This window comes from Symphalangus syndactylus, chromosome 10 (genome assembly GCF_028878055.3).
Source record: "Symphalangus syndactylus isolate Jambi chromosome 10, NHGRI_mSymSyn1-v2.1_pri, whole genome shotgun sequence".
NCBI lineage: Eukaryota > Metazoa > Chordata > Mammalia > Primates > Hylobatidae > Symphalangus > Symphalangus syndactylus.
Genome location: NC_072432.2, coordinates 119,750,363 through 119,766,559, shown reverse-complemented (window position 1 = coordinate 119,766,559; position 16,197 = coordinate 119,750,363). Strand labels below are relative to the sequence as shown.

Sequence of the window (16,197 nt, the reverse complement as noted above, 5' to 3'; positions counted from 1 at the left end):
TCTCTACTGAGCCCAGCAAAGTCACCTTCTCTTTCTCTTCTTCTGCATCTTCTGTCTCTTGCCCTTATTGTTCCTTTCTTGTTGACTTTCCCTCTTAGGAGTGCCTGAGGGCCTTCAAGGCCTTGATTAATCCCATAAAGTAAACCTGGTTTTATGTTAGCATTGAGCAATGCTTAACCCATCGGAATGTATACCCTAAGCAAAACTGTCAACCAGGCAAAGGGTGTTCTTCCTCTTCTGGCACTCTGCTCTTTGTCCCTGTCCCCAGCAGCCCATCTGCTACTGGAACTTGTTCACAGAGTCCTTCCGCCAACTCATCATATTCTTGTTCCAGGAACTTTTCTGCTTTAAGTAAAGGATCTTCTCCCAACCAGTATGCTCTTGCATTTGCAGATACAGCACAGCTCCATGCATTTGTAGCCCCGCCATATTAGTGTCCTAGCCAATCATAACAAATGGGGTGGCTTCAACAACAGAAATGCATTGCCTCACCATTCTGGAGGTTGGAAAGTCCAAGATTAAGGCATTGGCTGGTTGTTTCCTGTGAGGCATCTCTCCTTGACTTGTAGATAGATATCTTCTCCCTGTGTCTTCACATGGTCTTTCCTCTGTGCATTTCTCTGTCCCAATTTCTTCTTCTTTTAAGGACACCTGTTTTATTGGATTAGGGTCCACCCTCATCACCTTATTTAACCACACCATGCCTTAAAAGGCACTATTGCCGAATACAGTCACATTCTGAGGTCCTGGGGACTTCAACATATGAATCTGTGGGAGACTCATTTGAGCCCACAAGGACTCCCTCCTCACTCTCTCATTTCTGCCCATACAAAATGTTATCCATAACTCTTTTCCCAGATTAGAAGTTTAAATTCGGCCCTTTCTCATCATCCCAATTTCTCTCCAAGTTCTTATAGCAATTGTCTGTAGAATGTATTTGGCAACTAATTCTGTACTCTATTGTAATTTTTCTGTTGTTTTCAAAAGTCTATATCTATTTAAAGTATTTTAAAGGGTACCTTGTATATACTGTACTTATATAAGTTCTGTCTTCTCAACTAGAGGAGAACTCCTGGATGGCAGTAATGATCTGTCACTTAGCATGCCCATGACAGTACTACAGCCTCTAAGCAGGCATGGAGAGAGGGGTGCACAGCAGAACAAGTAATAAGATCCAACCACTGGTTACAGGTAGCAGCTGGGAGTCCAGTCCCCAGGGACCTGGAAACATCAGAAGATCCACCCAGAAAGGCTCAAGTTGATGACCCTGAGGATTCTAAGGGACAGTAAGATCCCAGTTAGGGGTGCAGAGCACAGCAGTGGGGAACCCCAAGTCAGCAGTGGGGAATCACAGCCATCTCGAGTCAGGTGGGCATATGCTTACCCAGCGACATCTGCATCTGAGGAAGCAGAGCCCCATCATTAAATAGGACAGACCCTAGACTCCGAGAGGAGGGTGACGCAGAACAAGATGGGATAAGAACCAACAGCAGAGCCCAATCTTGGGAACTGGGGCATTGAGGACCACATGAGAGCCCTGTGATCACCCTGGGGTGCCCGTGCCAGTGATAGGTGGGTTAAGGGTATGTCAGTGCTGTCTGCCCTGTATCATGACTGGCTTGAAAAATGGGTGCCAAGGAGCCTCATGTAGTTTTCCTCTACTCTTCTCATAGCTTAAGAAAGACAGAAAAGAGGAAAGGAAGCTGCACTGTTTGGATTTGATATGAGGATGTAGACAGCCAGGCTCTGCTAAAAGCTCTCTTAATTTCGACCTTCTGAAGACCACCTCTCACTCTTAAAGCCTAAGCCTTCATTAGCGCAATGAGACGGTCCTGCTGCCCTGCTGCCCACTCTGCCTGGTCTCAGGGCATCCTGGGCTGCACATCTTGTGCCTCTTGAAAAATCCCATGCCATTTCCACTTAATCACCCAAACCAAAACCCTTGTATTGCCTCACAGTGTTCCCTGACAGACACAGAGTGATATATTCTCTTCTGTCCTGGTTCCTGCTGAGAAGCGATGAGCATTTATCCTCATTTGGAAGAATCAGGACTGTTCTAACTGCATAGCACCTACTGTTGTGTTTTCTGGGCAAGACACCATGCCGCTCTGGCCTCCTATCCACCTCTTTCCTCCCTGGGGACTCTCAGGTTGCAAGTGTATCTGGTTCCACAATATCAATCACATCAGAATACCCTTGCTGTCTAGAGTCACGTGATGCACAAGCTTCAGTCCAATCTAGAAATGACAGGGGGAAAATCACATCAAAAGGCAAAGCCTACAAAAGTGTTCGGTCTATTCAAGCCCAAAAGCCATCCAAAACCAAGTTCAAATAAGTGTAGCAATGGCTTATTGATTTATCTTTAAAAATTGCGTTTCTTCCCCTTCCTTGTCTTCATTCCTGTTGCTAAATGCAGCCTTATCTTTCTTAATGAAAAGAGTTCGGCTAATTGAAGTCTCAAGGGATGGGAGGGCTGTAGCCCATTAATCAAAAGTTGAGTATCGGGCAGAGTACTTCGTGCCCCACAGTGCCTCCCCAAGTCAGTCCTGGAGTCATAACAGAGGTGACAGTTGTTGTAAAGAGCAGAGAAGGAGGAGACCTTGAAGAATGCAGTGCTGAATGAGCAGCTTGAATCTACAAATAAGGATGCCCAAATTCAATCTGACAAGTAGGAAGGCTATTAAAAAGTACTTCTGTGAAGTATTTTGGAGATCAAAGCAAGCAAATATTACAAATATTTAAATAACAATCTATTGCTAGTTTTCTACATACTTAAAAACAAGAGTCATACTTTTATTGGGAAGTAATTGAATAAAAACTGAGGTCCCTTGCTTGCTCTCATCTCCATTCCCAGCAGCTTGTCTGGCCCCGTCTTCCTCTCCTGAACACCATATGCAACCCTGATACCTAAACTTTAACAAGTGAGAGCTGACATTTGTGCAACAGAAATTCTGCCTCAGCATTTAAAGCTGAATCAAAAACACATGCTTTCTTCATCAGATGTGAGGGAAAACAAACTATTTTTATCTCTGGGTATAACAAGTCACAAGCAATTCACTCTCCAGTATTAACACAGAAACTTAACCCAGTATTCCTGACAAAGAAATCATTTTGCTCCCTGTAATGCATCCATGATGATTTATACAAAGATAAAGTTTAAATAGTAAAAATTGTATTTTCAGAGTATCCACTACATGCCAAGCTTTTTGCACATGATATGGTAAGGTATGAGATTTCATAGTCACATTACAAAAAAAAATTTTCCCAGAGAATAAATACAACATTATGGGTATGAGAAGAGAAAAGTAAGTCAAGTCTGCAGGGAGTTTTGAAAAAGAGAAAGACTGGAAGGAGCTGCACTCTCTTGTATGTCCTCCTGGTGTTCTCCTGTGCTCACCTCTTAGCTTGCTAAACGTGACCTTCCCAACTCCACCCCAAGGCCCATGCTAGGAAGGGCACTGGAAGGACCTGGAAAATGGTGTTGAGAGAAGACCGATCATGGACTGGGAGCCACCGGCCTGGGCTTCATTGCAGTTCCCATCTCTGTACCTATTTAAGTGGCCCTAAACAAACCACATGACCTCTCTTGATCCATTTTCCTCACCTGTGAAATGGGATTAGCAGATACAATTGTGTACATTAAATGCCTTATGAGCTGATAAAGCTATAAAATCATAGTAGGCCCCCTATAAATGCTAGCACTCTTTTCCCATCTTCATTTCCCCTCTCAAATGCTATCTAAATAAGACGCAACTATAAATTAGATCACCTTTAAAGTATCTTCAAGCATTGAAAGTGCCATGTGCAGGAAGAGAGAAAATAAGTCCTTCACTTTCCTTTGCTCTTTATCTCACTTCATGTTTACATTTCCAGGAGCTGGTCATCCCCACCCAAAGACATTCATTTCTCTGTAATTAGAAAGCAGGTCACAAAGCACCTGCTGCACCACGGCTCGGGTCCTGTCGTTCCTACATTCAAGGTGCTAGGCACCAAATCCCTACTCTCAGTTATTCCCCACACCACACAGTTTTCTTTGGGTTGGAAATATCCCCACCTGGAAAAGTTGGCTTAGCTTTTAAAAATCAGGCAAACTATACTACTTTGAAGATTTCCACCAAGCTCTCTGAATTGTAGACAGCCCAGAACAAGAGTATCCAAGGCTGGTGTTTGTCATCTTCCTCACATTTGCTACTTGCTCAGCAATAGAAAGTATTTTAAGTTATCGTAGTTGTCCTATGAAAGACGCTACATAAAATGCAGTCATTATAGAAAAGGTGTGAGTATCTGCCTGTGTGTGTGTGCGTGCGTGTGCTTATATAAATGATGTTATGAGAAAGAGAAGTAGTTTTGACCACTGGAAAACAGTACAGCATTTGAAGCAAAACTAAGATGTAACATCATCTATGGAAATACGGGATGAACACCTCTTGGCTTGGGCAACTATTGGAAGTAAATGTTTACAAGCCAAAACCACAAATTCCCAATCACGAACAGAGGTCGTTTTGACTTCACTGCAAATTGAAGATCACTATAATACCCCCAAAGGTTGGCTTTCACATCATCCAAGGGTCACATCTCATGCTACATTGAAGCATATGAAAGAGTGTCTCCTTGTGTTACAAACCTGATGGAGCAGAGGTGGGGGGTGGGGGAAATGGAAGCAAAAGGGACAGACTTGAAGCTGTACTTCCAGACTCTCATGGAAGCTCCAGGTCACAATCTTAGTTCTAATTTCAGGTTCTGCCAGTAGAGTCTAGACATTTCTGGGGCACCATTTAAGTGGTCTCTGGCAGCCTTCTAGGCAAGTGGCTTCACAGGGAAGTCCACACTGCAAGCTCAGCTCACCACGACTCAGGCTGATGGGGTAGTCAGCCATGCTCGGAGGCTGAATTTGGCAGGGACTTGCTGCCATCTCCCTGCCAAATGGTCTCTCGTGACTCAGAATCTCAAACTTGTTTTAAAGAGAGGAAAAAAGTCACTTTCGGGGATGAGGTTCTTGGCCCAACTCTGCTTTATATAAACACAGTCTATGGCTATTTCAGTCTTCTGGATTTTGAGAAGCAGCTGCAAGGATGAACGGATTGGTGTTGGCCCAAATTAAAAAGAAGAGCGTTCAGTTCCTTCAGTGTTTGGAGAAAGAAGACCAAAAGCATCATCTCACAGGGAGCAGAATGTGACCAGCCTGGCTAATGAGGAAATTAGAGGGATCCTCAATTTGAGAACCCGCTCTACTGAAGTCTGAACTTGGAAAAATGGACACATTGGGTTTGGAGTAAGAATTCTTACTCTACAAAAGGATAAAATTGTGATCACATTGATGCATGATGCCTAGGATATTAAAAATGCATGATTAATTAAATGTTAGTCTACCTTGTGTTTTAAAGGGACACACACCCATGACATGAAGCCAGCTTCCCATCCACGACTGTTGTCCTTACTGCCCAAGGAAGGGGAGCATGAAACCCACCACTGGTCCTGCGACCCACTGTCTTTGGAATCCACCCCAGGAGCCCAGGAGCCTTGCCTGACACATGGATTTACTTCTTTATCAAGCATCCATCTGACTAAGGCACAAATCCAACATATTACTGTTACTGATGCAGGAAAAACAGTAACTTAAGGAATGATCATGAATGCAAAGGGAAAGAGGAAAAGAGCCTTCAGGGACAAATAGCTCGATTTTTTGTATATCAGTTTCATACAACCTCCCTCCCCCGTTTCATTCTTTAAAGTTCATTGAGAATCATCAGCCACGTGTAGGGTGTGAGGAATTCCATAAGGCACCCCAGTTTCTTCAATAAGTAAATGGCATTTTAAAAAGGGGAACTTTTATGGGTTAAAATATTCTTAAGAGATGTATTCATCAAGTATACTGTACAAGCCTTGTTCATTTAGATCTTTACTGAAACAAAGTGTAAAAAGATATTTTTGAAGTAATCAGAGAAAATTAAGCATAGGCTGGGTCCTATTAGACGTTAGATAATTAGATCGTTACTTTAAATTTTCTTGGATGTGATAACGGCATTGTCCTTAACTGGTAAGTGCATATCGAAGTACGTTTACAATTTGCTTTAAAGTTTCATTGCCAAAAGTGGGGAAGCAAGTGTGATAGATGAAATAAGAATGGCAGGCAAGGCCACACGCCATTCTTCCATGTTTGTGCATGTTTGAAATTTTTCAGAATAAAATATTTTAAAAGAAAAAAAAGTTAGGCACATTTAACTTGTAAAAGTTAGTGTCCCTCAAATTCTAGAACATTCATAGACATGAAAATCACACTGCAAAACAAAATCCCCTTCGTTCAAAGAGAGCTGCTGTTGCACTCTCTGCTCTCTCATTTCTTTATTCACTCTATAATATTCAGTGTGGGCTGACTGTGCTCCAGCGCTAAGTCCAGGGGTTGGAGAATAAAAGGGCAGAGACATAGTCCTTGCCCTCCAAGCACCTGTGATGGTGACACAGTGCCATGGGAGCTTGGTGAAAGGCCTCAGCCGCTGCAGAGTTAGGCTTATCAAAAGTGGTGATCTCTACGGTGAATCCTGGAGGACACAATGGGGTGGGGAACAGACACAGTTGTTCCAGGCAAAGAAGGGAGGAATCTGTGCCAAGGCCCAGGGGCTGGTGAACCTCGGGCGTGTGCTGGGGGTGCTGCCTCCTCCCAAATATGGGGCACAGGGAAGTCAGTCTCGCTTATCATGGTGGCCACTTGGCTCTACAAACCCCCATTGCCCAAGTCCCCACAGGCAAACCACACAACTGCTCTTCTTCTCACTATTTTTTTTAAGCCAAGAAAGAATTCACTGAAACAGCCAGTCAGGGATGAGTCCAAGGCTTTCCTGACAGAGTGACCATGTTTTGCTTGGCTGAAAATCACAAAGCCTTGGTTTCCCAGTTGTCTGATTCTCTTTGTTCTCAAGGCTTACTGCAGCATTACAGTGGGATGGCTAAACAAAAAAAAAAAAAAAAAAAAAAAAAAGGAGGTCTATTTCTTTCTCTTCATACAAATAAATATTTGCTCAAGAATGGAAGTGCCTAATTCTTAAGAATAACCAAATGCTTTGGACATCTTAACAAGCAAATCATGTACAAAGCAATTCAGTGTTCCTACTAATTGAGAAATTGTTTTTAGCAAGAAGATGTTATGCAGCGTGTTTTTAAAAAACAAGTTTTTCCAACAACAACAACAACAAAAAAAACAGAAAATAACTGAATCACTATAATATCCCCAAAGGCTGGCTTTCACACCATCCAAGGGTCACATCTCATGCTACATCGAAGTGTATGAAAGAGCGTCTGCTTGTGTTACAAACCTGATGGAGCAGAGGTGGGGCAGGGGGAAAATGAAAGCAAAAGGGACAGACTTGAAGCTGCACTTTTGCAATCAACTAACAGTTAGGAAGGACTTGACTTGCTGGGGCTAAGGAAAACAAATCTGGAGGTTCATTTTGCCTGTGAAATTAAAATTATACTTTAATAAATAAAGCTGACGCCATTTAACCATGAACCCGGTGACATTTCCTGGCTTGCTGCAGCGTTTCTACTTGTCTCCTTGTTACATTTGTTCAAAATACAAACACAGCATTTCCACTTTGCCAGAGAAGCAAATGTGAGCTGACTGGCTGGTTTTAGCTGCTATGGTTTTTCTATAACCTTTAACAATTGTTGTGACAAATAAGATTCCATGTAAGGTACAATTTCTAACCGTGCAGTGTTTGTGAACCACATCCACCTTCTCCAGGTTTGGTATTTGATCGACTAAGTTGACGATGTCATTACCTTTCCTTCCATTTAAAAAAAAAAAAAGTTAATCTGAATCGTGCTAGAGTTTGGTATGCACGCTATACTATTCAAGGGAGCATTCTCTCCTATGTCAGAATAATATATTTATGTGTGTGAATCATTATACTTGAATTTGTGGCAACATTTTGTATCGATGCATATATATGACACCGAGGCTGACTACAATGGCTTCAAAGAGTTTAATTTCTCCTAAATGGACTCAGTATCCTTGGAATGTGCTGTTTAAGTGTTTCTGAATTTTCTACACGCCATTTTTACAGGTCCATCTGTTTATGATGTGATGTGGTAAACAATCACGTTGATTTTATGTTTCTTTTCAAAGAAAATGAATGTATATAGTACTAAGCAGATGAATAAATTATTGAAAAAATATACTTCATGGATCATGCCCACTGATAAAAATGAATTTATTTTATTTGTTGAACAAACTGACTGTTCAAATTATAAGAATTTATATTGTCCTTATTAATATGAATGCCATCTATTTAAGTGTTGTTCGATATTGATATGTGTTCTCTAATAAAATATTTTAAACCTCTTTCTTTAAACACATAACACCCTAGTTTTTCAGTCATGGTGTGTTGTTAATGTCTCTTGAGAAATGGAGTGGGTAGTGCAGACAAAGAAAGTTGGTGTCTTCAGCCAGCTAAATGAGGTAGATTGTAATAGTTTGCAAAGTGTCTTTTGCTTGTTGGATGAATAGGTATTAAGATTTGTTTTAAGATTTGTCTTCATTTATCCGTTTGTGATAGAAATATTCATTATAGAAAATGTAGGAAATATGTAAATAAGTATAAGAAGAGCAAAATATAAGGTGCCTTTAAGTTTACCTTCCAAAGATAACACTTTATTATTTTCTTCAAGAATCTCATTTTTATATCCTCACTTAAAAAAAATAAAATAGTATACTGCAAAAAAAAAAACAATAAATAGGGTAGATTGGACATAGGGTGTACAGAGGCTGCATTCAAGATACGGGCAAGGACCAGAATACACCTGGATCATCAGGTTTAGAGGCAGGTAGCAGGGGAAGGTGGTATTGGAAGTCAGGCACATGGTAACGTTGGATGTGTTCAAGACAGGACATATTAAATTACCCACAGCCAAGGCAATACGTTATGAGGGCCGAGGTCAGAGAAGATCACAGAAAACACAGCTGTGTTTTGATGGAGTTCTTTGATGGAGGTTCTTCTCTGGCCATGGGCTCAGAACCTGGAAGCCTCAGGGCTACCCTTTCGGCCCCACTCCCTCAGTGGGACTCCTCAGCAGTGTGGTTTCCGCCTTGGGGACATGAACTCTGGAGTCAGATTGTCTGGCAGCTGTTACAGGCTCCAAATTCACTCAACCACTCACCACTTAGAAGATCTCAAGCCAATGTTTCAACATTTCCAAATCCTCATTTCCTCTTCTCAAAAATGAGAACAATGACTACTGCGTATCATTAGAGGGCTTCTGGGCTAATGAAATAAAACCATGAAGGTAAAGATTTAAGGAAATGCCTGATATATAGTTAGCACTCAGCAATTATAGGTTGTTCTTTTTCTCACTGATCTTGCTAGGGGGTTTTTGTGGCTGTCATTTTGACTATCCACAAAGGTGAGCACCTGCTTCCTAGTGAAGAGGGATCATTATTTTCCACCCAAAGTCCTTGGCATCTAAGTCAAATGGTAGTAATACAGGAGCTAAAAAGAAATTATTTAGGCAGTTAGGGCAAAAGAGCTCTCGGTGGAATTTCTTTTTAATAAAAAGCAGACCCAAAATAATTTCTTTTCTAACAAAAAGCAGCCTGAAAAATCAAGCTGCAGGCATAGATAAGCAAGCTTGAAGCTTGCATAGGTAAATGCTGGCAGCTGTACCAATAAAAAAGGGATACCTGGAAGCCAGTTATATTCAAAATAGAGGTTTTCCCTTCCCTTTTCTTTGTTGCCACATGTGCAGATAACACTGCACAGGCCAGGTAAAGACTTCATTTGCATAATAAAAGATTAGGGTGGGATGGCCAGCCTCCTCTGGCACTATGTAAATGGCACACCTGGTCCAACCAATCCACTCTGCCCCATGTAAATGAGACACCGCCTCCTCAAGCTCATCTATAAAACCGACCAAATAAAAGTGGCTCACACAATAAGAAAATTGTTAATACCATTATCAATACTTTGGCCTGAAAACATGCATCTTTGCCAAAATGCTCTCCAGTCAAACTGCCTGGGTTTGAATCGTATCTAGTGATTTGTTAGAATGTTTGCCAATGAGCCCTCTGGAAAAAAAAAACAAAATTGCCACATGATGTGTGGCATTTTGTCAATTTTTGTGGTGTAAATTATCCCACAATGGCCAAATTCAAGGTAGCGACATAATGTTGTTGAACACGCTATTGCGAAGAGGTGTGCACAGTCAGCTCTCAAGAGCCTGTACAAGCCAACTTCAACACTCCACTGATCCCACCCATGCCCCTTAGCAGCATGTGACCTAAGCCTACCTGAGTGTTCATTTCCTTATCTGTAAAATGAGATAATAATAGAAGCTTCCTCATCGGACCGATACATGTAAAGAATGTCTGTGTAGTCCATAACAAACATTCAATGAGTCTTAGCTGTTGTTGTTGCAATTGCTGTTATTGTTAACACAATACTGATGCCTATTGGCACAGATCACAGACATCTCAGAATAGCAAAAGTGTCCATCCACCCACATTCCCTAGTAGATCTACTTTTCTGAGATATGTGTGGCAGTATTACAATCCTTTTATTGGTCATTACATAGCACTTACTCCTTACACTCATCCATACTGAATTTGTTAAGTCTCTGCTTCAGACTCCAAAGTGTTCGGGTTAACTCTGTTCCTTTACTTTTCAATTTTAACCAAAGTATTTAATGATTCTATTAACTAGTTTTCTTAGACAAAAGGCCTCTTAATGCCAAATCATCCTGCCAGCCTATTATTATTATTAATTCTCCTGTTTATAAATACAAATTGCCTTCAACAGAATTTATGAAAAACAACTCTTTTATTCTGTTGTGTAGGTGGAGGAAAAAATACTTTGTTCGTACTCACTCCTCACATGTTATTATGTTCTGATCCATATACTCATTTCAAAATTATATCTGCACATGGTAAACTAAACAAGTAAAAGCACTGCAGTATCATGAGGTTGGGATGGGCTCTGGGTTTCTGAATCCTATAACATACCACACTGCAGGCCTCATTTGCAGAAACTGTACCTAGAAGGACAAGAGCTAAATGGGAAACAACTTATACTTTTTTTTTTTTTTTTTTGAGACAGAGTTTTGCTCTTGTTGCCCAGGCTGGAGTGCAATAGTGCAATCTCGGCTCTCCACAACCTCCGCCTCCTGGGTTCAAGTGATTCTCCTGCCTCATCCTCCTGAGTAGCTGGGATTACAGGCATTACACCTGGCTAATTTTGTATTTTCAGTAGAGACGGGGTTTCTCCATGTTGGTGAGGCTGGTCTCGAACTCCCGACCTCAGGTGATCTGCCCGCCTTGGCCTCCCAAAGTGCTGGGGCTACAGGAGTCAGCCACTGCACCCAGCCTACAACTTAGAATTTTTATGAATCACCAGGAGAGCTGTGTTCCCAAAATTAAAGCATCTCTGCTGAGCTGCTCTGTCTCACTCAGGGTTTCCTATACCCAACTTGCTTGCATCTAAAATGTCCAGGTTTCAGGAATGCCACAGAAGGAATGTTTGTGTCCCCCCAAAATCCATATGTTAAAACATCTTTCCCATTGTAAAACTATTTGGAGGTGGGGCCTTTGGGGAGTAATTAGGTCATGAGGGCAAAGCCTTCATGAATGAGATTTTTGTCCTTACAGGAAGAGACCCAGCTGGGTGTGGTGGCTCATGCCTGTAATCCCAGCACTTTCAGAGGCCAAGGCCAGTGGATCACTTGAGCTCAGGAGTTCGAGACCAGCCTGGGCAACATGGTGAAACCCTGTCTCTACTAAAAATACAAAAATTAGTTGGGCACGGTGGCACACGTCTGTAGTCCCAGCTACTTGGGAGACTGAGGCAGGGGAATCGCTTGAACCCAGGAAGCAGAGGTTGCAGTGAGCCGAGATCATGCCACTGCACTCCAGCCTAGGCAACAGAGCAAGATTCTGTCTCAAAAAAAAAAGCAAAAGAAGAGAACCCAGCCCAGATAGCTTCCTTGTCCCTTCCGCTATCTGAGGTTCCAGTGAGGAGACGGCAAACTATGAACCAGAAAACAAGCCTTTACCAGATACCAAATCTGCCAGTGGCTTGCTTTTGAAATTCCCAGCCTCCAGAGCCAAGAGAAATAAATTTCTGTTGTGTATAAGCCACCTATTTATGTTATTTTGTTACAGCAGCCCAAATGAACTAAGACAAGGACAAATTTCAATGCTCATGTGCCTCTAGCCCCATGAACCAAACACTAATGGAAAAGCTGAAATTGAGAGTAGAATCATGACCAGGACTTCTTCTGGAAGGGAGGCCCTGATCATAAAGCAATGGAGATAGGAAATGAGTGAGGAAGAGTGGAATCTTGCCCACTAAGAATACATGGTCCAAGAACAACCAGCCAGATTGTACATTCCTTTTTGGTTTGGGCTGGCCATGGAGGAGTCATAAGGCCAAAAGATAGCAGTGAAAGCAAAAGCAGAAATTTCTTCCTCTCTGTGGGTAAAAGAGCAAATACAAAGAGAAAAGCAGACAGTCTTCCTGCCCTCTTCATATAAATGCCATATGTGGATATAAATTGAAAAGTAATAGTTTTACCAATCTCTAGTCCTAATCCCTAGAGGTAACCACCCTTACCATTTTATTGTGAGTTTACTCATTCAATGCATAGCTATTAAAAATTTATTACAAGCCAGGCATCATCTTTGAACACATTAGTGAACAAAACAGAAAAGCATAAGGCTTACTCTACGGAGCTAACATGCTAGAACATCTTCCAGAAATGCTCTATGAACATGCAAATATGTGGATTGCATAAATATCTGTATAAAAACAGAATGAGCCAGATACTGATTGGTTATATTAGATGCATCTCTATAGATCAGTGATTGAGCCATCAGCCCCGATTATCTTAGATCCCTGGGTTGTTGCCATAACAAACACGCCACAAAGTTAAAGAAAAGTCCAGTCTCCTATCCTTTGGAAAGTTATAGTTTGATATTATGAGTCCTACAAAACAACTTTGAGAGCTTATTTTAGAGCTTCTAGTATTTTTAGGGGCCATGAGTGTATTTCGATAGTGTTGTCACTGCCTAAAACATTTTTGAAACTGTTTTGAGACTGCCTTCAGAGTCAATTTATGTGTGGCACCTCCCCCAACAAATTCCTTATTTACTTATTATTGCAAATAATACTAACCTTGACCACAAAACATCTTTCTCCAATACAAAAGGTGAGCCTCACCTGCTGAGGGGACAGCTTCAGAGGTCCTCTCTGGTTGAGTCCATAGGTGACTGGTGCCAAGATATTGGCCAGGTCATCCTGTTGGCCAAATGCAAGCTGGGAGGGTGAAACCACTATAAAAAGCCATGCTGAATAAATTCAGTGGAAAAAATTAGGTCAATGGTTTTTCAACTTTTTTTTTTTTTTTTTTTTGTTAGACAGAGTCTCACTCTGTCACCAGGCTGGAGTGCAGTGGCGTGATCTTGGCTCACTGCAACCTCTGCCTCCCGGGTTCAAGAGATTCTCCTGCCTCAGCCCCCCGAGCAGCTGGGACTACAGGGATGCACCACCAGGCCCAGCTAATTTTTATATCCTTAGTAGAGACAGGGTTTCACCATGTTGGCCAGGATGATCTCGATCTCTTGACCTCGTGATCAGCCTGCCTCAGCCTCCCAAAGGGCTGGGATTACAGGCGTGAGCCAACGTGCCCAGCCCAACTTTTTTTTTTTTTAATCTTTTTTAACAATGCAAACCTTTCTGTGGATGAAATCTTGCTCAGAAGCTCAATATGCAAAAGAAAGAAAAACAGCAGTGCTGGACAGATGTTGGGAGTGGGGTAAGACCCCAACCACTCAGAACCACCCCCCAACACACACACACACATTCTCTCCACGGTGACTGGTGAGGGGCCTCTAGAGGGCACATAGGACTCCATGAAGCACAGTTTAAGCACCACTGGACTACACATTCTTCTGTGGCAGTTATCTTACCTTCCCATAGACACCCAGCCCATAGCCATTGGTTAATAAAGGTTTTCCAAATGAGAAAGGGGATCAAGTAGTAAATCGCTGTTGAAGGGGTAGAAGGTGAGGGCTCTCAAAAGAGCTCAGCATTTAAAGGAACCAACTAAAGAGCAATGGAAGACCCATTGGTCTTGATCTACCAAAGATCATTACCAAACAGTGGTTCGTATCTGCAAGAATGATTTCCTAAAGGTTGAAATCCAGAGCAGACAGAAGTTTTTGAAGGCTGGGGAAAAAAACAGATGGGGCATCCTAGCACTCTTTGAATTCACAACATGAATGAGTAGGAGGTAGCCCATGGTCTGGGGGAATGGGGTGATGGTAACTGATGACAGAGGAGGAGACAAATGCTCCATTTTCATTTTGCTTCCTACTCCTCCAGCAGAGATAATAATCGACTTGAAACCTAGGGAAGTAACCCACATGGATTAAGTGGACTTACATGGGAAGCATGACAAAGGCAGGTGCTGGGGTGTGGTCAGGAGGGCCCTGGCTCTGAAGCCACCCTTGAGGGTACCAGTAGAGCAACAGGACCTGGGAATGGGTCTCTGAAGTGCCTAAGTGGTGCTCTTCTCCACCTTCCCTGGGCGAGCCCTGAATACACTGATACGTACAGTTAGCCAACACTCAGTTATAGTTACCAGGGGCAGGCATTGTTCCGAATATTGTACATATACTAACTCGTGTAATGCTTCCAACAGAACTATGAAGTAGTTTCTATTGTTTCCCTCCTTTTACAGAAGGAAAACTGAGGGTCAATGGGGTTTAGGGGTTTGCAAAATTTTCACACAAAAAAAATGTTCACTCCAAGTGAGTGGCAGAGCTTGGATTTGAACCAAGCTACTTTAACTCCAGAGACCAATTTCTTAACCAATATGCCCCCCCTAGACACTAGACTCTTAGTTTTATTCCCTAAAGAGTCAAGTTGAAGGACACAGCTGATAACTGTGGGCAAATGAGCTTTGTGAGGGGCTGCCCTATAGGCAGTGCAAAACCAGCGTACCCATACCAGGTGGGGTGTGGAGGAGTCTGCCCAAGGGTGACACAGCCTGGAAAAGCTAAAAGAAACTGCTGCTCCCTGGAGGCAGCTCATCCCAAAAGGACAAAAGGGGTCCTAGAGCTGAGCCTGCCAGTTTATCTATTCTAGATTCACCAATCGAATTAAGCTACTCCTTCATCATGAGATGGATGGAAGAAAAGCTGAGGAGTGGGCAGGACACACTTACCCTAACAAGGAGCAGAAAGGGAGATAGGAAAGTTCAGGGCAATGGTGGGACCCAAAGTTGGATAGGAAGCAAAATTCAGGACAGGACAAAGAGCCAGCAATGAAGCAAATTGGAGAGACTAGATCCCTGCAAATGGTCTAAACCAGCAGATATCCTGAGATTCAAGAAGCTATGAAAGGTGGACCCAAGAGCTGAGCAAAGGGTCAGCAACCAGGGCATGCATTAGGTGGCTTCAAACACCTCCTTAGGATAGTCACTTTACACACAATGTCTAATATATTCTTCACAGTCAGCTTTTACAGTCCAAAGTATGTTCCTTTTACAGATGAGGAAACTGAGGCATAGCACAATTCAGCACCTGCTCAGTTTCCAGCTGTCCAGGGCCAGCATCATGTTTCTTCTCTCCATATAGCAAACTCACTTCTTGCAAAGAAGAGAAACTTGCTACGATGCAAAACATTCAAGTGCTGCCCTAAATTAGAGCATGGCTTTTCAAATTCTCCACCTTGTATAATAAAGCTCCTAGTAAAATGTTTAATATGATTTTTCTCCAAAAGCACATTCACTACACACCTTTGATAATATTCTAACATCCTGAAATTGAAGCACACGGTTTTAGAAACATGACAGAATATCTAGACTAAGGGCATCCCTGAACATAGAGTTGTGGCCACTACACCAGCCTCCAGTTCCCAAAGCAAGCACTGTCAGTCTCCTATGCTCAGCGACATTAAGTATCCCCTAATTCTGTGACACCATAAGACAGCTGAGACAATCTGATGTTTTTGCTTTCTGATGAGGAAGCCAATGAGAGACCCAGCCCCAGTAAAACATGGACACCAGTACTGAAAGTTATTATTCCTTTTGCAGCTACTTCCAGCCTTGCTGCTTGGAAGGCTCTTTTAGGACTCAGAGTTGAAATTCTCCAAAGAGTAAATATTGCTTCCAGAAAATTTCTTCCCAGAGTTCATCATGGAAACACATTTT

The 16,197-nt window shown here is 42.3% G+C and overlaps 1 protein-coding gene across 2 annotated transcripts in view; it reads left to right on the top strand.

Moving 5' to 3' along the window:
• Positions 1 to 13,985, top strand: part of ADRA1A (adrenoceptor alpha 1A) — a 116,026-nt gene extending 102,041 nt beyond the window's left edge. Inside the window, exon 4 of one of the 2 annotated variants that reach the window (XM_063610864.1) lies at positions 13,400 to 13,985. In XM_063610864.1, coding sequence (XP_063466934.1) covers positions 13,400 to 13,615 — 216 coding nt within the window. In that variant the 3' untranslated portion in view covers positions 13,616 to 13,985. Of the gene's footprint in view, positions 1 to 5,042; positions 5,360 to 13,399 lie in introns of those variants that run through there. The other variant, XM_063610867.1, reaches the window with a different exon arrangement.
• The last annotated feature ends 2,212 nt before the right edge of the window (positions 13,986 to 16,197 follow it).